Source organism: Haliotis rufescens, unplaced genomic scaffold (genome assembly GCF_023055435.1).
Source record: "Haliotis rufescens isolate VD_foot unplaced genomic scaffold, xgHalRufe1.0.p SCAF_12, whole genome shotgun sequence".
Lineage (NCBI taxonomy): Eukaryota > Metazoa > Mollusca > Gastropoda > Lepetellida > Haliotidae > Haliotis > Haliotis rufescens.
Window position 1 is genome coordinate 21,449,075 of NW_025963802.1, and position 26,637 is coordinate 21,475,711.

The 26,637-nt window shown below is 38.4% G+C and overlaps 1 protein-coding gene across 2 annotated transcripts in view; it reads left to right on the forward strand.

The window, feature by feature from the left end:
* LOC124150009 overlaps positions 1 to 26,637 on the forward strand; it is a 359,724-nt gene that overhangs the window by 170,694 nt on the left and 162,393 nt on the right. For both annotated transcript variants that reach the window (XM_048393436.1, XM_046521880.2), the window contains exons 70-79: positions 1,021 to 1,132; positions 1,588 to 1,693; positions 2,636 to 2,790; positions 3,485 to 3,594; positions 4,144 to 4,302; positions 7,351 to 7,531; positions 10,930 to 11,123; positions 11,564 to 11,776; positions 25,636 to 25,750; positions 26,290 to 26,504. In XM_048393436.1, coding sequence (XP_048249393.1) covers positions 1,021 to 1,132; positions 1,588 to 1,693; positions 2,636 to 2,790; positions 3,485 to 3,594; positions 4,144 to 4,302; positions 7,351 to 7,531; positions 10,930 to 11,123; positions 11,564 to 11,776; positions 25,636 to 25,750; positions 26,290 to 26,504 — 1,560 coding nt within the window. The remainder of the gene's footprint in view (positions 1 to 1,020; positions 1,133 to 1,587; positions 1,694 to 2,635; positions 2,791 to 3,484; positions 3,595 to 4,143; positions 4,303 to 7,350; positions 7,532 to 10,929; positions 11,124 to 11,563; positions 11,777 to 25,635; positions 25,751 to 26,289; positions 26,505 to 26,637) is intronic.

Consider the following 26,637-nt stretch of genomic DNA (forward strand, 5'->3'; position numbering starts at 1 on the left):
AGAAGTGGATGCTTGCCAGTCAGAAAGCAGCTTTCTCAAGCTTTATGACGCTAGTTTCTAACAGATTACTTCCATTCCAGACTATGTTTTGAAAAACATTTTGACAAAGTTCTCATTTCAGAATTGAAAACTGAACATGAGAAAATTTGCGAAAGACTAATAGATGGCCGAGATTGTATGGCAGTACTTCCTACGAGCTATAGAAAGTCATTGTTGTTTCAAATGATTATCCAGTTGAAAGGAGGGATAGACAATAATTTTGATGGAATCAGTCGTTCAACTCTATAACTGTCATTTGAAACACCTGTGTTAAAGGTTGCATGTTTAGAAAACACATTCTGACTGTCACTTTCCTGATCTGGTAAGCGACGCTTTGATTGATTGGATGAAAGGTCATTCTACTGAGACCCATAATGGGATATCCTCAGATCTTTTTGTAGGGGTAGCGAGCACGAAGTTCTGATTTTAATGAGATTGACCCAAGATGAAAGAGTTGTTCCTTGATGAAAGTGTTGTGTCCCCAGAAGAAAAGTGTAGAATCAGTATTGTTTTCATAGATAAAAGTGTTGTTTTCCCTCAATGAAAGAGTTGACCAAAGATTAAAGCTTTGTATTTTCTTGATCATAGTGTTGCTTATGTAGATAAAGTGTTATTTCCCTAGATGAAAGTGTTGTTTTCCTTCAATAAAGAGTTGTTTTCTCGAGCTGAAAGAGTAGCATTCCTGGATGAAAGTTCTGCTTTTCCTTAGTGAAAGTCGTGTTATCTTGTGATGAAATTCTGGGTTTTTTTGTACATGAAAGTATTATTGACCTAAATGACAGTATGAAAGTATTGTTTTCTGTACATGAAATTGTTATATTCCCCTGATGAAGGTGTTGTTTTCCCCAGATGAAGGTGTTGTTTTGTTGTTTTCCCCTGATGGTGTTGTTTTCCCCAGATGGTGGTGTTTTGCTTCAATGAAAGTGCATTTTTTCTCTAGATAAAAGTGTTATGTGTTTGGATGACATTGTTGTGTTTCAGGTCCTGCTTCCTACAGGCACCCGTGTAAGCATCACCCTTGGAGACCGACCTGAGGACAAGTACCTCAGTGTGTGGATCCAACCCTCAGCTGCTGATGTACAGGAAACAGAAGGTTGGTCAAACCAGGAGAGTTTCCAGAGCTGAACATGTACATCCTAGTTTTGTGAGGCTAAAAAAAATAATAGTCTTGTTTTTCTGGCACCGCTCGCATCTTCATAAAGTTTGCCTCACGTTTCGTTTTTATATCCATTTCAAAACAAAAAAATCCTTAAATATTCTAGGTCCAATGTTAGTCAAATACTGTATTCCAGTATTTTTACTCATCAAGGAATATTTTCCAAAATTGATTGAACGCAGCTGTTTATTTGGTTACATAATAGTTTGAACAAACCAATCCACCCCCCTCCCGCCCCCTTCAAAACAAACAAACACACAAAAAAAGCACTGCCCATCCACACAAAGCCATTGCCTGGGAACCAATTCTTTTTATATTTTTTAGCCTAAAGGTTATGTTAAATATAATGTTTGTATTTATTGTGCACTAACAGTAGGTATATTTTCTCATAGGTTTGTGTGGTACTTTTGATGGTGACAAAGACAACGATTTGACCTCCAGTGATGGGGATGTGAAGAGCTACATGAAGTATCCCAATGACTTCACTCTCACCTGGAGGTATGTTTTAGTGTCAATATAAGAGGGCAGTTTTAGCTAACCTGAATGAAAGTTAGCTTGCTTATGTCATAACTTGCTTGTCCAGTGTCCAGCATCATCATTGGCAACAACAGCATCTGTAAACATCATCTCCTTAGCAACCACTGGACCAAAAAGCTGAAACTTCACATGCCCTGTTCCCACAAATATGACACCTGAGTTTGTGAATTTGTCCGAATGGTGTAACTCAGACTGTCAAATTGAAAAGTCTATTTACAGATATTCTAAGGTGTTTAGATCAGTTGAGTGTATTAAGTAGGGGTGACTATTGGTCTGGAAATCACTATTGCGATAACTATTGATATTGAAAGAAAATATAGGTTTGAGAATAAACTGCAGTCGAAATTGGTAGATTCAATTCATTACTCCAGAGTCTCTACAGGAATAGTAATATAAATCTTGAGTCTTGGTACAATTATTTTAAAGATCTTCTACATAATGTTGGTTGAAGATGATCAGTATGTATGTATTGATATAAATTTATATAAGAATAACCATAGTTTTTATGATCGGATAAATTCAGATGTTACTTTGAGCACACACAAGAAAGAAGTGACATTTTCTTTGCTCTGTGCATACGCTAAGGCATTTAGCACAAGAGGCAGTATTCATAACAACTGGTTGTCTGATGGTTAAGTGGACGTCTGGTGAAAATCTAAAGATTTTTTAGTGGGATATTAACCAAATTGCAAGAATATTGGCTGTGATGTAATTATGATGCATTGGCTTTGAGGTAGTATTATATGCAATGATAACTTTTGTTTGATTTTTTTACGGTTACTGTGACAAGTCACTTTCTGTTAATCTAAATGATACTACAGATTTCGTTTTTACAAATGGAGGAGAATTATCATAATTAGAGTGTTAGAATGTAAATATTTCTTATTCTGTTGTGTTCAACAGAGTGCCTGCTGAGGAGTCCCTGTATAACGGTGTGTGTGAGTCCCCTCTCCCCCTGCCGCCCAGCAGCACCCAGTGTGTGTGTGGGAATATCCCTAACTGTAACCAGGAGGACTATGTGTTCACTTGTGTGGAAGAGTTTACTGCACTGAAAAAAGGTAACCGATTAATTAATACTCATGCTCTATCAACACATCCGTCGATTCAATGAATATATACAGTCAACTTTGTCCCAGGAAACATCAGATATGTGTCAGTTACCGTGGACCTGATGAAGAGTCTGAGAGATGATAAACATACATTTCATAAATAAGATATCAAGATAATAAGTCTAAAAATTAAGTTTTGTATTTTAATGTACCTACTTTACATATTAGCATCTATTATTTGTTCTTCATGCATTTCATTGATTTAAATGTCTATCACATGTTCATGTCTAGTGTATGTACCTTAGCTGATTTATGTATCCTTGTCACATGTTGTTTGTCTTAATATTATATTGTCAAGATCTGTGATGTATATCAAATTCCTGAAAATGTAATAAAATACTATTATTATTATTATTATTCTTAGAGTCAACATTATTTCATTGTATATAACAGTGTTAACTGGAAATAGTCTCAGTGTTGGCTTTTCATAATCCTGGGTGCCTTTGTACAAAGCAATCTTAGTGCTAAGGTGACCGCAACCTTAACATAGACTTACGACAGTCGTAGCGCTGAGGTTGTTCTGTACAAGGGTACCCAGATCAGCATGTGCATCCTACGGACTGACAATGGTTTTGTCTCCACTTGTTTGTGTGAATACTGTAAAACTCTCTGTATGCTGAAAAAAAGTTGGCACTTGTACCAGGTAAGGACATCACGGCCCAACTGGTGAACAAGACAGCTGACACTAAGCCAGCCATTTGCCGAGGAGAAAATGTTGTCAGCTTCCAGTACAACTCCACTGCCACTACCAAGGTAGACCTCCATGCATTGAATTTGTTTACTTCCATATGTAATTTTAAGTTCACTGACCGAATACATTTAAGTCTTACGAAGAGTTGGTTCTCAGGCAATGATTTTTGAAAATATAGGGCAGGTGGGCAGTGTTTATTTTGGTGTTGTTCTTGGGTTTGTTTTTTCCGGGGGGGGGGGGGGGCTTGTTCAAACTAGTATGTAACCAAATAAACAGTTGTGTATCATCAACCTGGGAAAGGGTCTCCCTACATAAACAAGCATTCAAACTACTATTGCTGCCATGACCATAAAACAAGATGCACATGGAAAGGGACGTAACTGCATGCTTTATTGGATTGCATTGTTTTTAAGTATTAGGATTTTTATGAAAAATAATTAAAATTGGAAATAAAATAGAAACTTGCGGCAGACTTAATGATGATGCAGGGGTGCCAGGGAACCAAGACTATTATTTTTTTTAGCCTATATTTAGAAGTTTGTCAGTATCAAGCGTTAGTCATTTGTCTTTTGGGATGGTTTTACTAAGCACTATGAATGTCATTCCCACAGATACTGATGTGGCCAACTGCCAGTGGGTGGAAACCGGAGAAAGCACGGAAACATTGTGAGACATACATTCGTGGTAGGACGTCCGCACAACTGTGTCTCAGTACTGTTGTTACTCTACAGTTTGAGCTTGTCATTGAAGGGTGTGTTGATAGCATTCAGGTGAGAATGAGACTATACTATATCACACTTGATATACAGGGTACTTCTAGTCATATTGTATATCTGATAGTTTTCCTTTTCTGACCATATGAAATACAGTTTCTATATTCCTTGACTATTAGATGATGTGACTCTAATTTTCCAGAGTACGTACCCATCACAAGATTACAGGAATTATTGTTGGGGATTTGGCAAAACACAAACTTGTCATTTGACCTTGCATGTATTTAACAACATTTATGTTGTTCAAATATTTATAAATATTTTGATTTGCTGAAAATATTTCTTTTTAAAATTGTTTTGACAAACATAGTGACAAATGTGAATAGCCTATTGACATAGGCCCAATATTATTGTACCTCTTTGGCCAAGTGGACCACATGAGCTTAGTTATGTCATAGTGAGTTGTCCATAACATCTTAAGGTTTTAAAATAGATTGAAATGTCATGGTCTTTTTTCTCCCCATGTCAGTGTTGAAATTGTTGAAGGTAAAACATTGGCATTTGTATACTTTTCTGAAGTGAAACTACCAATACAGCTGACCTCGGCATACTTGTTCCCACCAACAGTGAAACCTGAATTTGTTGAAGAGGTTCTATAAATTGAATACTGAACTTTAATTTTTTCACCTGACCATGTTATCAAGATCTAGATTAATATCTGACCACTGATTCGAAAATAGATTTTTTTGCCTATTTCTCGGAACCTGTTTTTTCAGTTGCGGAAAGTAAAGAAAATATATTAAATCTACTCTTGTTTTAACATTTTATCTGAAAAAGTCCTTGCCCAACAATATAATGTAAGGAACATTCGATTATATAAGAAGTATTTGATTTAATATGTAGCTTTTGTGAAATAATATAATTCTATTTTCAAATCTTATCAAAAGGCATAATTGAGAATCAGATTTGTAACAATGATAGAAGGAAATGGCAAATATTTTATACAATATTATTCCTTACATTCATCATTGTTCAAAAATAAGAAACTTTGTTAAAATTTTGTTTGTTACAACAAATGACTTTCATTGTTGACATTGTACTTTTGAACTGTGTAAGAAGGTAAACTGAAGTACACAATATATTTTTGTATACACAAGTTGTCTACACTGACATTGCAACTTACTGGGCTCTTGTATGCTTGTTTTGTCTACACTGACATTGCAACTTACTGTGCTCTTGTATGCTTGTTATACCCCCGTTTACAAAGTAAATCGGGGATATATAGCGTTCCGTCTGTCCGTCCTTCCGTCCAAGCTTTTGTACAGCCCATAACTTTTTAACCATGCACCCTAGCTTCACCAAACTTGCTACACACATTTACCACAATGAGTACTTGTGCCTTTTGCTAGTTTGAAGATTCTGAACCCTTACCACAATGAGAACTTGTGCCTTTTGCTAGTTTGAAGATTCTGAACTTTTTAATTTTTGCCGTTTCCATGGAAACATTAAGAAACTTAAACTTTTAGGGTGGGTGTTTTGTACGGCCTATATCTTTTTAACTATGCACCCTAGCTTCACCAAACTTTCTACACACATTAACCACAATGAGTACTTGTGCCTTTTGCTAGTTTGAAGATTCTGAACTTTTTAATTTTTGCCTTTTCCATGAAAACATTAGAAACTCAAACTTTTAGGGTGGGTGTTTTGTACAGCCCATAACTGTTTAACCATGCACCCTAGCTTCACCAAACGTGCTACAAACATTTACCACAATGTGTCTTCTGCTAGTTTGAAGATTCTGAATTTTTTAATTTTTGCCGTTTCCATGGACACATTAAGAAACAAACTTTTAGGGTGTGTGTTTTGTACAGCCCATATCTTTTTAACTATGCATCCTAGCTTCATCAAGCTTGCTACACACATTTACAACAATGAGTACTTGTGCCTTTTGCTAGTTTGAAGATTCTGATTTTTTTTATTTTTGCCGTTTCCATGGAATCATGGTGAAACATAAATTTTGGGTAGAGTTTTTGTACGATCCATGTTTACAATATTATGTATCCTAATTTCAGGAAAACTTGCTGCATTAACCACTATGATTGTTTTTTATCTTTTATAAGATTCTGAAAGTTTTCTCTTTTGCTGTTTTCATGGAAACATGATGGAATTTAGAAATGTTGATGACTGGTTTTGTATAGCTAATATATTTTCCAAAATTGTTTCCACACATGTAGATCATCATAAGTATCTGTGCATTGTGTCAGTTTGAATTTATGAATTCTTTACCATATCTGTTAAGGCTAGATGGAAATTATTAATTTATTGATTTTCTTGTATGATATTGTTCCATTTTTTAAGTCTTAAATATCCAATTATGTGTTTTTATATCAACAATTGTTGGTCCTTTTGATAATTCTTCTTATGTAACTCCTCAATCAAATGTTTATTCAAAGGTGTTCATGGTGATCTACTTCCTCGTAATGAACACTGGTAATATGGGAGATTTGGCTGGGGGGGGGGGTCAATTGTCACTAGAACTCAATCTTAGTTTTTAAAACATTGAAGTTAAAACTATTTACTATTTGTTGTTGACCAGCGGGATAACGGGGGTATGTGAGCTTTGCTCACTTCTTTCTTGTTTTGTCTACACTGACATTGCAACTTACTGTGCTCTTGTATGCTTGTTTTGTCTACACTGACATTGCAACTTACTGTGCTCTTGTATGCTTGTTTTGTCTACACTGACATTGCAACTTACTGTGCTCTTGTATGCTTGTTTTGTCTACACTGACATTGCAACTTACTGTGCTCTTGTATGCTTGTTTTGTCTACACTGACATTGCAACTTACTGTGCTCTTGTATGCTTGTTTTGTCTACACTGACATTGCAACTTACTGTGCTCTTGTATGCTTGTTTTGTCTACACTGACATTGCAACTTACTGTGCTCTTGTATGCTTGTTTTGTCTACACTGACATTGCAACTTACTGTGCTCTTGTATGCTTGTTTTGTCTACACTGACATTGCAACTTACTGTCCTCTGTATGCTTGTTTTGTCTACTCTAACATTGCAACTTACTGTGCTCTTGTATGCTTGTTTCACAGCTGTTTGATGGTCCAGTGTTCGAGAAGCTGTTCCTGGACAGCATAGTGTTTGACTGCCTGTTTGAGATACAGTATAACAGGCGGTACTGGCAAGTGGTCAGTGGTATCTATGTCATCAACAGAGAGATCATCACCTCAATCTGTCCCAGCCACTGTAACAACCACGGCTCATGTGTCAACGGTCAGTGATTGCTTTACACAAGAAGCCAGGAGCATGTCTTCATAGGCTAACATATAAACTGTGTACCTAACCATATAATATCTTATATAAACTCAAACATACACATGTAGTTTATGTAGACCTGTTGATATTCATTCAAAAATAAACATGCTAAAAACGAGTGGTTGATATTCATTCAAACATAAACATGCAGTATAACTAGACCTGTTGGTTTTCACTCAAACATAAACATGCAGTATAATGAGAGGTTGTTGGTGTGTACACTATGATGTCTTGTAGTGGTTGTGAATGTGTATAACATATGTAGCAGGAGCGTAGTACATTGTATTTGTAAAGTACTGGTGATTAAGTTATTGCAATTAAATGACAAATGTAAATATAAATTCTTGCATATTGTATGCTTGAACAGACATTGTAACCTTGTGTGGGTTGCAGTGAGGTTATAGATGCAGGTGGGTGCAGTGAGGTTATAGATGCAGATGGTGCAGTGAGGTTAAAGATGCAGATGGCTGAAGTGAGGTTATAGATGCAGATGGTGCAGTGAGGTTATAGACGCAGATGGCTGAAGTGAGGTTATAGATGCAGATGGGTGCAGTGATGTTATAGATGCAGATGGGTGCAGTGAGGTTATAGATGCAGATGGGTGCAGTGAGATTATAGATGCAGGTGGGTGCAGTGAGGTTATAGACGCAGATGGCTGAAGTGAGGTTATAGATGCAGATGGGTGCAGTGAGGTTATAGATGCAGATGGGTGCAGTGAGATTATAGATGCAGGTGGGTGCAGTGAGGTTATAGATGCAGATGGCTGAAGTGAGGTTATAGATGCAGATCGGTGCAGTGAGGTTATAGATGCAGATGGGTGCAGTGAGGTTAGAGACAATGGTGGGTGCAGTGAGGTTATAGATGCAGGTGGGTGCAGTGAGGTTATAGATGCAGATGGCTGAAGTGAGGTTATAGATGCAGATCGGTGCAGTGAGGTTATAGATGCAGATGGGTGCAGTGAGGTTAGAGACAATGGTGGGTGCAGTGAGGTTATAGATGCAGGTTGGTGCAGTGAGGTTATAGATGCAGGTGGGTGCAGTGAGGTTATAGATGCAGGTGGGTGCAGTGAGGTTATAGATGCAGATGGTGCAGTGAGGTTAAAGATGCAGATGGCTGAAGTGAGGTTATAGATGCAGATGGTGCAGTGAGGTTATAGACGCAGATGGCTGAAGTGAGGTTATAGATGCAGATGGGTGCAGTGATGTTATAGATGCAGATGGGTGCAGTGAGGTTATAGATGCAGGTTGTTGCAGTGAGGTTATAGATGCAGATGGCTGAAGTGAGGTTATAGATGCAGATGGGTGCAGTGAGGTTATAGATGCAGATGGGTGCAGTGAGGTTATAGATGCAGGTGGGTGCAGTGAGGTTAGAGACAATGATGGGTGCAGTGAGGTTATAGATGCAGGTTGGTGCAGTGAGGTTATAGATGCAGGTGGGTGCAGTGAGGTTATAGATGCAGATGGGTGCAGTGAGGTTATAGATGCAGATGGGTGCAGTGAGGTTATAGATGCACATGGGTGCAGTGAGGTTATAGATGAGCAGTGAAGTTATAGATGCAGCAGTAAGGTTATAGATGCAGATGAGCGCAGTGAGGGTATAGATGCAGGTTGGTGCAGTGAGGTTATAGATGCAGCAGTGAGGTTATAGATGCAGATGGGTGCAGTGAGGTTATACATGCAGATGGGTGCAGTGAGGTTATAGATGCAGATGGGTGCAGTGAGGTTATAGATGCAGATTGGTGCAGTGAGGTTAAAGATGCAGATGGGTGCAGTGAGGTTATAGATGCAGATGGGTGCAGTGAGGTTATAGATGCAGATTGGTGCAGTGAGGTTAAAGATGCAGATCGGTGCAGTGAGGTTACAGATTCAGATGGGTGCAGCGAGGTTATAGATGCAGATGAGTGCAGTGATGTTATAGATGAGCAGTGAAGTTATAGATGCAGCAGTAAGGTTATAGATGCAGATAAGCGCAGTGAGGGTATAGATGCAGGTAGGTGCAGTGAGGTTATAGATGCAGATGGGAGGTTATAGATGCAGATGGGTGCAGTGAGGTTATAGATGCAGCAGTGAGATTATAGATGCTGCTGTGATGTTATAGATGCAGATGGGTGCAGTGAGGTTATAGATGCAGCAGTGAGGTTATAGATGCAGATGGGTGCAGTGAGATTATAGATGCAGGTGGGTGCAGTGAGGTTATCGATGCAGCAGTGAGGTTACAGATGCAGCAGTGAGGTTATAGATGCAGATGGGCGCAGTGAGATTATAGATGCACCTGTTATAGATGCAGGTGGGGGGAGTGAGGTTATAGATGCAGCAGTGAGGTTATAGATGCAGCTGTGGGGTTATAGATGCAGGTTGGTGCAGTGAGGTTATAGATGCAGCAGTGAGGTTATAGATGCAGCAGTGAGGTTATAGATGCAGGTGGGTGCAGTGAGGTTATAGATGCAGATGGGTGCAGTGAGGTTACAGATGCAGGAGGTTGCAGTGAAGTTATAGATGCAGCAGAGAGGTTATAGATTTAGCAGTGAGGTTATATTTGCAGATGGGTGCAGTGAGGTTATAGATGCAGCAGTGAGATTATAGATGTAGGTGGGTGCAGTGAGGTTATAGATGCAGGTGGGTGCAGTGAGATTATAGATGCAGGTGGGTCCAGTGAGGTTATAGATGCAGCAGTGAGGTTACAGATGCAGATGGGTGCAGTGAAGTTATAGATGCAGCAGTGAGGTTATATTTGCAGATGGGTGCAGTGAGGTTATAGATGCAGCAGTGAGATTATAGATGCAGATGGGTGCAGTGAGGTTATAGATGCAGGTGGGTGCAGTGAGATTATAGATGCAGGTGGGTGCAGTGAGGTTATAGATGCAGGTGGGTGTAGTGAGGTTACAGATGCAGGTGGGTGCAGTGAGGTTATAGATGCAGCAGTGAGATTATAGATGCAGGTGGGTGCAGTGAGGTTATAGATGCAGGTGGGTGTAGTGAGGTTACAGATGCAGGTGGGTGCAGTGAGGTTATAGATGCAGCAGTAAGATTATAGATGCAGGTGGGTGCAGTGAGGTTATAGATGGAGGTGGGTGTAGTGAGGTTACAGATGCAGGTGGGTGCAGTGAGGTTATAGATGCAGCAGTGAGATTATAGATGCAGGTAGGTGCAGTGAGGTTATAGATGCAGGTAGGTGCAGTGAGGTTATAGATGCAGATGGGTGCAGTGAGGTTATAGATGCAGTCGGGTGCAGTGAGGTTATAGATACAGGTGGGTTGCACATGTTCTTGTTGTAAATCTGGAAATATTGAGGAAAGTCCAGTTCCATGTGTTAACCTTAAATTTAGGTTTTTCATGTTCTTCATGTGAAATTTGCAGGTGCCTGTAAATGTGAGCCAACCTATGGGGGTCATGACTGCTCCGTCTCCCTCAGAGATGCCCCTGTGTTGTCTGCTGTGCAAGGCAAGGGACTTTGTGACTTGGCACAAGGTCAATGTGGACATCAATTCTTCTTCTATGGACAAAACTTCCTCCGATCTACCAACCTGAAGTGCTACTTTAGCAGTGTGCAGGTAAACATGGATCTTCACCCTCCCTGGCAGATTGGTACTTAACTGATTAGACCTGATACATAAATCAAATATCTCTGGTAAACAATATGATTGCATGTTCTACCATAACAAAGTGCTACTCAGCCATGCTCCTATGATGTTTTGCAGCTTATGTATATTTAGTGGGCTGAAGGATATTTTGAACTAGTATGTATTGTGAATGTTTTAGTTTATTATTTTTAGTGTGTGTTTGTTGTTTAACACCGCACTCAGCATTATTCCAGCTGTCTGTAAAAAATCTAGTGAGTGACAAATGCATCAACCTAGTCTGCGAATCTGACCAGGCAATCCCAGTAATCGCTTTTCATGGCAAGCATGGGTTGCTGAAGAGCTATTCTATCCCGAATCTTCACGGGTCTGGTGTTTTGTATCAGTATCTATTGTGGATGATGTTTTGCCAGGTGACGTCTGCTGGTCTGAGTGTGTCTCGAGAAATCCGTGCCTACACAGCAACATATATCAACTATCACACCATCGTGTGCACTCTGCCTGCTCTCCGCAGCTACTCTCTCACCATCAGTAACAACGGGTTCATCTTCAGCCAGGCCTACAATATCCTCATCCTCAATAGTGAATGTGTTACAAAAAGCAGCGAAGGACAACTTGTTTTTGAGGTGAATGAGTATAATTGATTTCTAAATTATTGTAGTTTTATTCAGAAACACATACATTTAGTAGTATAAGTAATGGGGATTCTGGCTCACTTCCTCTGGAGCCAGATTTACACCCAATACTGCTACTACAGAGGGAATTTTTTATGCAAAAATGATGATGAGCACAAACAATCGTCGTGTGACTAAACTAATTGTGATGAAGTTGTATTATTTTTACTCATACACCATACCATTATTTTGAACAAAGTGATATTCAACATTTTTACTAAGTTCTTCATTCATTTCACTAGGAGACCAGACTATATACTCTTTTTCGAAATTGGAAAGAAACAATTGATGACCGTATTTGGTTGGTTTGACATCACTGATATAATATATACCTTGTGGTGATTCACGCCATTTTATAATTTTGTCCCAGAGCAAAAATGTTTTTGTTGACATTATTATAGACTTATGTAAGCATTCGTATAAATTTGAGCCAACGATAGGAAACCATCTATTTTTAATCTCCAACCAGTTCTTTGGTTTTGGCACGGAATAATTGACGTGTTTGTTGTCTGCCCTGTTCTATGAACTTTTTTTTCTCGTCTTCGCTAATACCACTGGTCTTAGGAGAATTGGATCGAATCTCCTGCTTCATTGCGTTGTATTTTGTGAGTTCTGACAAAATTAAACAAAACTCCTCCTTGGATATCTTGCAATCAGCCAGTGCTGTTGAAATATGTTCCTCAATGCTGTTCAACTTTGCTTCGGCGAGTATCCGAAAAATTATCATGTTCTAATGCTTTCTTTTGCAACTTACGAGACTTAAATTTTATCGCTATTCCTGCCTAGTCCTGAGACTCCGGCTGCTACTTCCATACCAAGTACGATAGGCGCGGCGATTATGGTTGATAATAAACCAACACCGGCTACACTGAGTCCCATGCCAGCTGTTACAAGCGCAGTGTCAACTCCATCGAGAGCATTCACAGCTCTGCGATACTTTTTATGCAATCCAAGTCTCAACTCCCTCTCCTTCTCTATTCGATGTTTTATGTCGCTTATTTGATGTAATCGAAATCCATTAACAGTATCCATCTTTTCAGATGCTTCATCGAGCGCCGGATATAAACCCATAATGTATATTATTATATCATATAATAGTCTTTAATTGGTCTTGCTTAAATGTTTTGAGAGTATACATCAAACTTATTAAATGTATATTATGTGGCATAAATATCTTAGTAAGAAAAATGCTTTTATCTTTATTAACTTGGACCCCCTCAAGGGTTGCAACAGGTGATACTCCCATATAAATAATACTGCAACGTTGACGCTCGTGTTTCTTGAGCCATTTAATTGATAGACCTGGTAATATCTCGAAGGCATCTTCTGGTGCATCCCCAAACAAGACTTCAATAATAAGCGTAGAAAGATTAGGTATAGCATTCAAGTTATGTTTTATATCATTGAATTCAGTAACCAAATTGAAACTAACATTTTTTTTATGCCGGACAACTCAGTAACATATGACCTGGGTTTTCTGGCAGGGGACCGACTGATACACTTTTTCGTTTTGAGGGGATATAAGCCCCGAGTACGATCCCACTCTCCTTTATCTTAGTTAATTGATTTCCCTTACCCGTCATCACATATGGTGGAGCAATGACGATATTCAGTAGCCAATCGATTTTTTCTTCGACCATAGTCCATTTATTATCATCATTGTGAGTAAGATTGTATGAAGTGTTTTATTGAGTCTACCAACGTCAACATCACTTAAATCTCCTAGATTAGCTGTGAATACAACTTCTTTCCGCTTGTATACATTATCTTGTAAGTGTAAAGCGTATAACTTGCCATCAGTACTGGGTTTACCGAATCCTTCTGTGTCTCAAGATCGGAAAGTGCAATTGTATTACATTGTCTAAGGTTATGCATTCCAGGGCCTGATGAATCAACCATTATTCATAATATGGAGTGTTACACTCAGGTATCCTATATGTACTGGTTGATGTTTTACATCTAATACAGAAATTTTGAGGTCTGAAATAATACCCCGCTTCAACTTTTTATATTGTAAAGTTGAGAAAGATTCAGTTCTACCGCTATCGTATTTTTCATCTTTGACTGGAATAGCTCTTAGCAGAGTTGAAGGACTTTCGAGTTGAATATTATCCGTTGTACTAATCTGATCAAGATGGATGCACAACTCTTTATAGGGAACTAAATCGGGTAATTTAACTCCATGCAATTTTGTGTTGTGTAGTTTTTCCCATCTTCTTAATCCAAGTGTAGCTGCTAAGCCATATACAAGAACTATACCCTTTTCTCCAGTGCTTAAAACAGCATCCCATTCGATTCATTTTGTGTGAGACTAGCTCCCAAAGGCTTAAAAATTTCATCATTGAGTGAGCATACGCTGTAATACCAATCTGTTATAAAGTGATTTTCTTGACCTTCATTTAGTAATAACTTATTATTATCTCTCACAGCACTTATATTGGTAATACGTTACATCGCATAGAGCGACTTCAAGTTGTCCAGCCGAGTTATCGATAGTATGAAGCAGTTGAATAGACCATTTATTATTCCTTGGAGTGTAACATACATATTAAATATACAAAGATACTATATCATAACTTAAATATGAAAACAACTTACATTACGAATCAGTCGATTATGGTAAGAGCCTCTGGTGCTAAGTTTTTTGTAAATTTCCCTGATATCTTTGAAAAATGCAGGGTCACGGCAACTGGCGATAAAATGGTGCATGATTGGTTCCACAATCCAATGCAATTTTGGCAAAACCAGTTAAACTTTGCCATATGATGTGCCACAACAGGATGTGGTGTATCTCTTAATGCCCCAGGATTTGAACTAAATAAGTCTGTTTTATCATTTCATGTGTACTATCAGATTAGACGTATACTTAAAGAAATTAGTGCCCCATTACCGCAGGATCGAGCATGGAATTCCTCAAATAATCCATACAATAAGTTAGCGTATGAGCGTATTTGTCAGGAATTTAGTATTTCTATGAGTAAAGAAATTAAAGGACTTAACCATGGTCTAGGTGTTCTGTACAGTGGACAAAAAACTGTTAAAGTAACTCATCAACCATTCAATCCATTCAAGTTGTTACAGAAAAACAGTCTTTTTGTAAGAATGCATAATCTTTATCATGGCTGGGAACTTTCGAGTAACGATTGGAGAGGAGATCTTATGAGCTTAAGAGTGGATTGCCTTATATTGTTACAAAATTTGTGCAACTAAACGATACTGCAAACGCTTGGAATGAATTTCTGTATGATAAAACAGAAAATAAGTTTACTAATCCAGGAGTTGTAAGAGTTAATGAATCAATAAGAACTTATGTATGGTCAATTCTTGGTGCACAATCACAAACACGAACAGGAATAATTGGTTCTGGGACGGCGCTCGATGCACAAAAACAGTTTGTCGCAAATGTGGAGGATGCTATTAATTCACCAGTTGATATACCATCTTCTATAAAACATTATCAAGATGCATTACAGTACGCTCAATCCAAAGTTGACTACGTTTATGGGGCAGGAATATACATGTCTCCGAGTAATATGGAACTTAAGATCGGTCAAGTGATCGGCTATAATAATAAAATTGTTATTGCTTCCTATCAACAAAAGACAGGTTTAAATTCAGATATTAAAACCGAATTAATAACGCAAACAAACACAGGATAACAGGAAAAGTAAAAACCACAGACACGGAAACAGCCACCACATGTTTCACAACCGCAACAGTCAGAAGTGCCGCCACATATTGCAGCTAAAAATCAACAACATATCAATGAAAAAACAGTGCTTATAGTAGGTGGAGTCGCGGCTCATGGTTTACTCATGATTTGGATAAATAGTCTTTAACGGATAAGTACAACAGCCCGGCAATTGCTACGATCAGTGCCCACAAGTTTTGACTAAACCAAGTGGCGGTCTTAGCTAATAAATTCAAGAGCCAGGAAACAATACTCCCTGTTATACGGGGAAGTGCAGATGCGGCTTTTCCAGCAAGCTTTCCCAGTGCTTCTCCTAATGCTTTTAAATGCTTTTTTATCCATTCTTTTACACCGTCCGGCCTTGGTGGTGTGGGTGGTGTGGGTGGTGTGGGTGGTCCATCTCCACCGGTTAACGCAAGAGTCAAAGTCGATATAATAAATCCCAATGCAGTTAAAATACTGGCAATGGTTATCCCCTGTTCTCTGAACAATGTTTTAATTTTATCGGCCATTGTGGTATCATCGTTGAGGACTTGATCGATAGTTTCTCGAATTTGACTGATTTGTGAAGTGCCTTTCTATTACTCGAAGCGTCTTCGAGGCAGGCCGATCTTTTGTCTAAGTTACGCAATCTTTCCGCAATGCTGTGTCTACTGAATTCATTGCCCGCCTGTTCAAGTTTTGTTTTCTCATAAGCTATATGCTTTTTGAGTTCAGATATCTTGGCTATATTATTGACGAGTTCTACCTGCATTGTTTTTTGCAATGCCTGGACAAGGCCTTGTAATTCCTTTAATATTGTATGGTACCTGTAACATGGAATTATCGTAGTAGGTATCCAAGATTTGTACGAGTCCGTCTGAGGCCAGCTTAGTGTGTTCTTCCAAATTATCTTTATCTATGGCATCGAGTTCATCACGCACAGTCTTAAAAACCTTAGTAGTCTTCGCAGAAAGTTTTTCTCGTGAGTAGTCTGCAAAACCTAATTTATTACGAATAATGTTGATACCATGTTTACTGGCTATGGTAGACAAGGCTAGGGGTTTACGAGTACGAGAATTCATAAGATCAATATCCGGAGAGTCTCTCAGTCGCAATATTCCTTTACTATCTTTTGTAAACTTTGAATAGTCACTATCAATAGGTGTATCATATTTTTTGTCTTCATCAGTACCCTCTTCGATTGTACTAGTATGAGTTATGTTATCTAGATTAAAATCATCCATTTTTATATTAAACATAAGGTTAAATAATTTCAATATAAACAATGTCTTCGCAATACAGACGCAAGTTAAACCCACAACGTAGACTTCGGGATCCATTAGGGGTCAAAGCTATTCGCCAGTCTGTAACTATAACTAATAACCCGAGTACCATTGATCAGAATCAAACACTTCTGGTTCGCTTTCCTAATCTAGGTGCTCACGATGTGATAGTTCCAGGAACTGCAGGACTATCATTTACAATTAATTTGACTTCTGCCGATGCTAACAGAGAGCTTGTACAAAACATAGGTTGTGCAATTGTTAAGAAAATTGCAAATAAAATTAGCGGTTATGAGGTTTTGAGTATTGACGATAGCGATGTATACATGTACTTCTGTTACATGGATCTCTGGAGAACGGCTAAAGAACGGGAAAACTTACAGTACCAAGGTATTTGTAATCGGAACACAATGAGACTGCTGATAGAGGTGATAATACCATCGTAGAAGATTAGGCTGTTGCTGATGCATTAGGTAATCGATTCTATATTCCGCTCGACTTTGAATTACTAGATAGTCACATGGCCTTCTATCAAGCATCCTTAGGCGATAGGTTTGAATACGAACTCACTTTTAATGACTACAGAAGAATAATCAAAGCTACTGAAGATGCTAGCTATTGATAATATCTAACTGGAGTATGATATGATAACAGATCCTGAATTAGCCAGACAAATTCGTAACCAGTATACCGGAAGTTTAGCTATTTTGTATGATCGCGTGCTTGGACACCGAAACATCACCAGGAATAAAAGAGAGACGATGTGGAATATTAATCTAAACGTCCACGCGAGATCGTTGAAGGGTATTTTAATGATGTTTGAAGACCCAGTTTGCAAGAGATACTGAGAAGTTCTACAATCCCAAGATTACAAAAGTAGAATTGACTATCGAGGGCGTGCCTAACCAACTATATAGTCAAGGCATGCAAGCATATCAACAGTGGGATGAGATTAAAAAACTACCTTCTATAAAACGAAGGCCAGAAGTTAACGCGGTCGTGAAAGATCTGTCTCTCAGGGATGTATCAATGGCTGAATTCCTTACCACGAAGTATGCGCTATGGCTTGACATGCGAACCACGGACAATGACCAAGTACACGGCAAAAAAAGTAGTAAAAATGCGATAAATTGAACATTAGCGGTGATTGTGTAATAATGTGGTTTGAAATGCTCATTTTTTCGCAACAGTTTATTATTTCGGGCTGTATTGGATATGCAATATATCAATATGTTTGACTTCAATATCTCCTATTACTTTATCTATTACATTATGGAATGCGGCGAACTTATCGAACAACTGCTCCAAGAACCTGCAGTTGATCAACATAGAGATCAACATAGAGAAAGACTTTTGTAGCCGGCGGAAAATGTTCCCAATATTTTGGGGAAAATTATACCACTGAAAAAATTGATAACATGACCGATGAAGAAATTAAAAAACTAGACGCGCGTTGCGAGTCTAGACTGGGAGCTACCATGACTAAAACAATAGGTTCGGCTATGTTACAACTAAACGCAGCTGTAGCTAGTATGTTTTTTCCTATCCCGGCAGAAATTCGACAGTATTTATGTGAATCTCTAGAGAAAGACATGCTATAAGCGCAGTAAGCTGTGAGTTCTATCATAGATACGGAATGTTCTTAGTTCCACTTACCACTGCTTTAATAACAGCTAGGTATTGTCAATTTAAACATACGTGCCCACATATAATGGAGACAGAAATACTGATTGCACAACAAGTGAACGAGGAAACAAGCGATTGCACCACAACCACGATTGCACCACAAGTCAGAGTGACTAAGAATCCTCGAAAAGTCGCAGTCGGTAGGAAGGGTGCGCTAGCGAGGAAGGCAAAACTAATACACAATACTGAACATAGCACACGTCCGATTAAAACTTGGGCTCCCTATGCTATAGGCATTATAGCGGTGGTATGGTTGTTTCTTAAGACCGGAGAAAAGAAAACACAATCCCCGATTGCACAAGATGAGTTAAGCCCTCATGTAATGTTATAAAAGCAATGACTACTCCAGTTACAGACGATAAAATGTTGGTAAATGCAATGTATCATTCAGCGGTGGTCAGGGGGTTGGCCATTGGCTATCCCCATATAGCTAAAATGATTACTAAAGCCACACCATCCAAGCTAGATTTTAATGGTTATGATGTCGGTATGATCGGTATATCGGCTACTAAAGAAATGCTAATCAAACAAGGGCTTATGACATAATGAAGACATAATGAAGACATAATGAAGTAATGAAACATTTGAATATTTTATAAACATATAGTATTGCATCAATTGCGATGATGGTCGGTGGAGCTATTGTTAATGCTCTAGCAGAAAAGACATACAGTAGAACTCGGATATAATGAACACAGATATAGTGAACAAACGGATACAACGACCTGTTAAAAAAACCCCGATATATCTCCTATATAATATCAAATAAAATTAACGTATATAATGAACTCTCTACAGCAAACTAACGGTTACAGCGAACTGATATCTGATCACCGACAAACCCATCTATCACTAATTAGTGACGTGTATAGCAAACTGAGATATCTCTCAGTGTCAAGTGTCACTGACAATTGGCTGTACGCAATCAGCGGCGAATCAACACAATGGCGGCGAATCAATACAATCAGCGGTGACGGATCAACCTTGTTAAATTTGCATTGTGTTAATCTTACCTGTACATGTAATCTTGTCTGTAAAACAAACATTAAACATATACATTTTACAAGATTGTCTGCAAGTGTCAGTTCACTTGTATATGCTATCACGGCGGGCAATAGTAAGAAGAAAGCTATCAGTTTAGACACGAAATTGAGAATTATTAATGCTGTTGATGCTGGCATAAAAACCAAGAAAGACATTGCAATTATGAAGAAGAGAGAATCCATTCTTGAATCCTCCGCCTCGACTGACTTTGGCCCCGCCTGGATGAGGTTACGAGCTGCCAATCACCAAGACGTAGAGGACGACCTCTTCAAGTGGTTTCAAGCCGTGAGAAGCGAAAACATTACGCTTAGTGGTCCGTTACTGCAGACCAAAGCTGGCGAACTTACAGTGAAATTAGGCCATGAAGATTTCACGTGTAACACTGCAATTACGTGTATTGTGTTTTGTCTTATCCAAGATGGCGGACGTTTCCGAGCGAAAACGTGTATAACGAACAACGGATATAACAAACTGATTTCTCTGGTCCCTTGTACTTCATTATATCCGTGTTCTACTGTAATAAAGCATTAGAACAACTCGAAACAGCCCAGTCACAAAGGGCCAGACGCAGAATGGAGAGATTAGCTTTTATTAATGATGAACTTCGTAAACAAGGACATTCAATTCAAATGTTTAAGGATGTTAAATCTGCCATGCACGAATACTTCCATGTTTACGGAAAGACACTTGACCCAATACCAAGACCTTCACTCTCTCAGTTTTATACACCGTCAGAGGCTCAGAAAGACCATGAGATAGCGTTTATAGTTTTTGGGTGGACTGGTGTGTCCATATTTAGCTACATTATTATGCATAAGCTATGATCTATTACGTATCAGCTATGACACCATGACTGCTATGACCTGACAACATAAAGAGGTGTGTCTATTTTTAGCTACACAATTACTCATAAGCTATGATCTATTACGTATCAGCTGGCAACATAAATAGCGATGACTCACCAGTTATGACTGCTCAACGAGTGGAGATGTGATTTGCATTTAGACAAATGATATGATAGGTGTGTAACCATAAATCTCTGTAGATTTACACTAATGGGGAAGCCAATTCAATGCAACAAACAGTGCCTGGGTATATATGTAAGAAACACGATGCTGATAGGGTCAGGAACCAGATTATTTATTCTAGGATGAGAGATTTTATCAACGAGAGGAATAGGTTGGGGAGAATACGTATTTAGATACATGTATATGAAAATATAACCATTGAGAAATTTGACACATTTTGCATATACCATTAAATCAAAATGGTTTTTGTCAGAGAGTTGAAGGCTTTGGCAAAACAATGTGGTCTACATGGTTATTCTCGAATGAGAAAAGCTGAATTGATTGATTTACTCAGTTTGGAATACAACAAACACCAGACTGTTAGAGAACTCAAAGCTCAAGCGAAAAAAAGTGGGCTGAGAGGTAATTCTTGAATGAGAAAAGCTGAATTGATCGATTTACTGAATGTTGATGTTGATGTTGATAAAAATCAATCCTTTGTTGAATTAAGATTTGTACCCACAACCGGCGTGAGTAAATATCTAAGAGGTTGGTAGATTGTCATTGATATTAATTCCAACATGGATGTTAATGATGTTAAACCCATCGTATCCAGCAAAATTGACGAGGAGTTAGATGATTTAAATAGTATAAAATACCAGCTAACGGTTAAAATGTCATTAAGTAAAAATGACGCCGAATATACCAAGCCTTATTTCCAGAGCAACCAAGAACTTATAACCGAATCTGAGTCGATAAGCGCATCATTAGATGCTTCAATTCAGCGGATACAAGAAACTTTAGAACTCTGGACTAATAGAGGTTCGGTTTGGGATGTGGATAGAATTTATAGTTTATATTTAGATATAGCAAGTTATATGCCTTTAAAAGGTGGATCTTATATAGATTTACCCTCATATTATAAAAGAAAAAAGCCATAATTAATGTAAAAAATTAAGGCGATGACTGTTTCAGAATGATGATAAGATCTGCATTGTTTCCCACAGACAAATATCCGGATAGATCTTCGAGCTATCCCCCAAACGACGGACTCAACCTTGATGGTATAGATGAACCTACACCAATCTCACAAATTGATAAGGCGGAAAAGCAAATTAATTTATAAATGTTTTCGGACATTCTCCTAAAGGAATTGTTGTCCACAAGATAAGCTCCGCTCCAGAAGATATTCCCGGGATCAATTCATTTCTGATCGAAAAAGATGGGAAGTATCATTATACGGGGATAAAGAGTTTAAGCAGGCTATTATGTGATCAAACAAAACATGATGGAATGAAATATTTCTGCGAACTATGCCTGCATTGGTACAGCAGACAAGATCTATTAGAAGCGCATAAAGAAGACTGCAGAGATGTTGGACAGACTGCTATCAGGATCGATATGCCTAAAGAGGGAAAAAATATACTTAAATTTGAAAATTATTGTAATCAAATGCCAGTACCGTAAGTAATTTATGCTGACTTCGAAGCACTTATAATACCGAACACAGTACTGAATGTAGTTTTACATTTAAAACTAAAGAAGATATTCCTTGTGGGTTTGGATATATAGTTGTAATGTATGATGGGAAAACAAACCCGCCAGTGATTTACAGAGGTCCCGATGCAGCGGAAAAGTTCCTAGAATACCTACAAAGGAAGAGAGAATAATCAGGGATAATTTATTGCGTAAGAAACCCATATGTATGACAAGGGATGATTGGAGGGCCTATAAGAAGTCAACGATTTGTCATGTTTGAAATAAACCCCTGAATGGTGATTCCATAAGAGATCATTGTCATGTTAAGGGTAATTATCGGGGAACCACACATAACGAGTGTAACTTGAAACTAAAAATGAATTCTCAAACAATACCCATCCCCGTTGTGTTTCACAACCTTAGAGGATATGATTCACATATCATTATGCAAGCTATCTCAAAGACCGATGGCGGCTTAACGTGCATTCCTAATAATATGGAAAAATATATATCATTCTCGTTGACTAAAACTATACATTATACGGACAAGGATGGGAAAGCTAGAACAAAGCAAAGTAATGGACTTCGTTTCGTAGACACCATACAGTGTCTGTTATCTTCCCTGGACAATTTAGCTGATGCAAACAATACCGATGACTTTGCAATAACAAATCAATATACTGATCAGATAACTCGTCATTTGTTGCTGAGAAAAGGTGTATATCCTTACGAATATATGGATGATTGGTCTAGATTCGAAGAAACTGAATTACAACCCCTTGAATCATTCTATAGTAACTTAACAGAATCTAAAATAACCGATGCTGATTATGAACATGCTCTGATGGTGTGGCATAAATTAGGTTGTAAGAACTTAGGCGATTATCAGGATCTCCACTTAAGAACCGATGTATTGTTACTCGCCAATATATTGGAGATATTTAGAAAGACATCTTTAAAACAATATGGCTTGGACCCGGCATGGTACTATTCCAGTCCCGGACTATCGTGGGATGCATTGTTGAAGAAGATTGGTGTAGAACTAAAACTACTCACTGATTACGATATGCACTTGTTTGTTGAGAAAGGAAAAGAGGTGGTATATCGATGACAGCGAAAAGGTATTCTAGGGCTAATAATAAATTAGTGGAAGGATATGATCCGAATAAACCCGATACGCACATATTATATCTAGACGCCAACAATTTGTACGGATGGGCTATGAGTCAACCTTTACCCACGGGTGGTTTTGAGTGGGTTGGTGTGAATGATATCCACAATATCAATGTGAATGATATCGATGTGATATCAAATCCCCACAGATGTTGACTTGGAATATCCAAAAGATTTGCACAAAGACCAGAACAGTTATCCGCTAGACCCCAAAAGATTAATGGTCAATAAAGATTGGATGTCGGAATATCAACACTCCTTGATGGGTAATACTAGGTTAGCTAACGTAGAAAAACTTGTACCAAATTTGATGGATAAGACAAAATATATAGTTCACTGTAGAAATCTCCAGTTATATCTATCGTAAGGCATGAAACTAAAGAAAATACACAGAGTTCTAAAGCTTGATCCAAGCCCTTGGATGGAGCCCTATATAAGTATGAACACAGATTTAAGAAAGATGGCTACCAGCGATTTCTAAAAAAATCTATATGAGCTCATGAATAACTCAGTATTTGGTAAAACTATGGAGAATTTAAGGAAGCGTTATGATGTTAAATTGGTCAGGTCTTATGAGGAAGAAAGACTCAGGAAACTTATAGCCAGTCTGGCTTTTAAAGAAGCAAGATATTTGATAACGACTTAGCTGCACTACATATGCAGAAGAGTAATATAAAATTCAACAGACCGGTGTACATTGGTATGAGTATTCTTGACTTGTCAAAACACTTAATGTATGACTTTTATTACAACGAACTTAAGAAGCAATACGGCGATAGATGTGAGGTGTTATATACCGATACATATTCTTTGTTGATGGAAATACAAACCGAGGATGTGTATAAAGATATGGCCAAAAAATAGATACGTATGACACGAGCGATTACCCAAAATATAATCAAATGCACAGCGTAGTAAATAAAAAGGTGTTGAAGGATGAATGTACTGGGAACCCTTATTGCGGAGTATGTTGGATTAAGACCTAAGCCCGATAATGGAGAGATAAGAAAAGCTAAGGGTGTTAAGAAGTATTTGGTATGTGGTAAAAAAGCATATCAAACACGAACAGTATAAAGAAGCATTATTCAATGGTAAGACATTAAAAACGAGATGAACACTTTAAGAAGTGTCAATCACAGGATATATGGATTAAGAATGAACAAGACATCATTATCCCTCTTAGATACAAAGAGATAGATTGATAATGATGGTGTAACTACCTATGCTTATGGTTATGGTGGTAATACTGTATCGTCTGGAACTATGAGCAACTCTTCTTGTACAAAACCCCTGCCAGTTCCATCTTTAAGATAATAAAGAATAGGCTCTCCTTCTTTCATAACCAACCGACCAATGGTATATATCTTAAGGGACCAAATGGGATCGGTTGCACAACGTGGGTCTCCTTTGAGATCACCGGGCTGGTATAAATATCTTACGCTGACTCTATCCGAAAGTTTTTGTTCTTTGCCTCTCCTCGTTGCTGAAGATTCAAAAGTCACAGATTTAATTTTAATCGCATCGGATGGTTTCTTCCTATTTAATCTTGTTACTTCATTATTCAGCGCTGATACAACAGTTGATAATCGTGTCACCCTTTCAGTTGATCTCAATCGTTCCGATTTCATTTCAATCCCATGCTGATATCCAAAAAAAACGCACTGCTAATGTCCGGTTAAATCTTTCAACGATAGCTTGACTACAGTGGGCCTCTTTTTCACCTTGCCTGATTGCGACATCATGCTTTGTTAACAGTTTAGTTACTGATCCCATAAACTCGCGACCAGGATCTACTTGAAATAACTTAGGCCATTTTAGTGGTCCGCGTTTATATATGCGGCTCAGTGCATTAGCTACTTCTGTTGAATCTTTCGAGGTTAATGGTTCAGCCGCCCTGTAGCAACTAGCCACATCCACTACGGTTAAAGCGTATTTATATGTTTTGCATCTAACCTTATCATGGGGAAGAAACGAGATCAGCCTGATGAACTTCATTCATTGTAAAAATATCAAACTTCTTCCTTGGGATATAACGCGGTGCCGGCAAGTATATTTGCCACATCGCTTGTTTCTTTAGCCAATCCTTGGCCACATCTTTAGATACCTTAGCAGCAGCGGCTAATTTTTGTATTGCTCCTATATCTTTCCAATATCCTCGTAGGCCTTAGTAAATTTTATCCATTATTAATTAATATTGATGTTTCTTTTAATACGAATCATGATGATCGTTTGTGTGTATCATCATTTTTGCATAAAAAAATCCCTCTGTAGTAGCAGTATTGGGTATAAATCTAGCTCCAGTGGAAGTGAGCCAGAATCCCCATTATCTATACTACACATTTTGTACATTTTCTAAGGGAAAACCAAATGCATGTTAGAGTTCTTGAGGTGAACTATAAAGAATAAGTTATGTTAATGGTACTATGACCATTAGTTATATTGTATATTATGTGTATTACCTTGCAGCCCAACTCATGCTTCATTGACAACACCTGCTACACAGCAGACATGGAAAACCCAGCCAACACCTCCCTTGTGTGTCTGCCAGCGCTCAACCAGACAGATTGGTCAACCAAACAAGGTAGGTTCCATCACTCACAAGACATAGGAAGCACAAATTGTCTTTTACTACCAAAAAAAGTAAAACTGTAATCAGTGTAGTGACGGCGTCCCCAATTATGCCCATACTGTGAGAGCCCCTTTCTTCACATAGTTGTTCACCTCCTCTGTGGTCTAGTGGTAGAGCGTCCGCCTGGAGTGCAGAAGTTCCGGGGTTTGTTCCCTGGAAGCCTCATACCAAAAGATGTTAAAAGATTGTGCTTGTTGTTACCCTGCCTGGCGCGCAGCATTAAGGGAGTAAAATGACTGGTCAGCTCCGAGTCAATAGATTGTGTTTTTGGAGGGGTATTCATGTTAAACTGCGGCATGGTATCTCAGTGTGCTAGCACTATAAATTGGCATCAATCCGGACAAGTACAAGCAGCCACACACACACATGCATGAACGTTGCTATATAAGTGCTATAATCTTAGTGGATCAACTTAGAGGTGTTCAGATAGACTGAGGCTAACACATTTCCACATTATGTTTACATGTTATGTGACAAGAATTATTTTGCAGATTTCCCATCTATTGAGCAGCCTCATCTGGAGACAGAGACTGTTGTTGAAAGTCCCTACTTCAAAGTAGTGTGTAAGTTTGAGATGGAGGAGGGAGTGCGTTACAGTGTTACATGGCTGGCAGGCAATGAGACAGTCAGTGACTTTGGACCATTTGATGAAGGCATCTCAAGTTTGGATTCAGAAAAGCTGTCAAAGTACAGAGTTGGAGATGCAGTAAGTTCTTCTGATTAACATATTTGATAACTGATATGTAAGATGGACATCTAAGTTATCTCTTGATTTGTATTTGTTAACAATCATATGTGCGTGTGCAGCCATTATTTTAGACTTGTAAGTGTATGTAGAT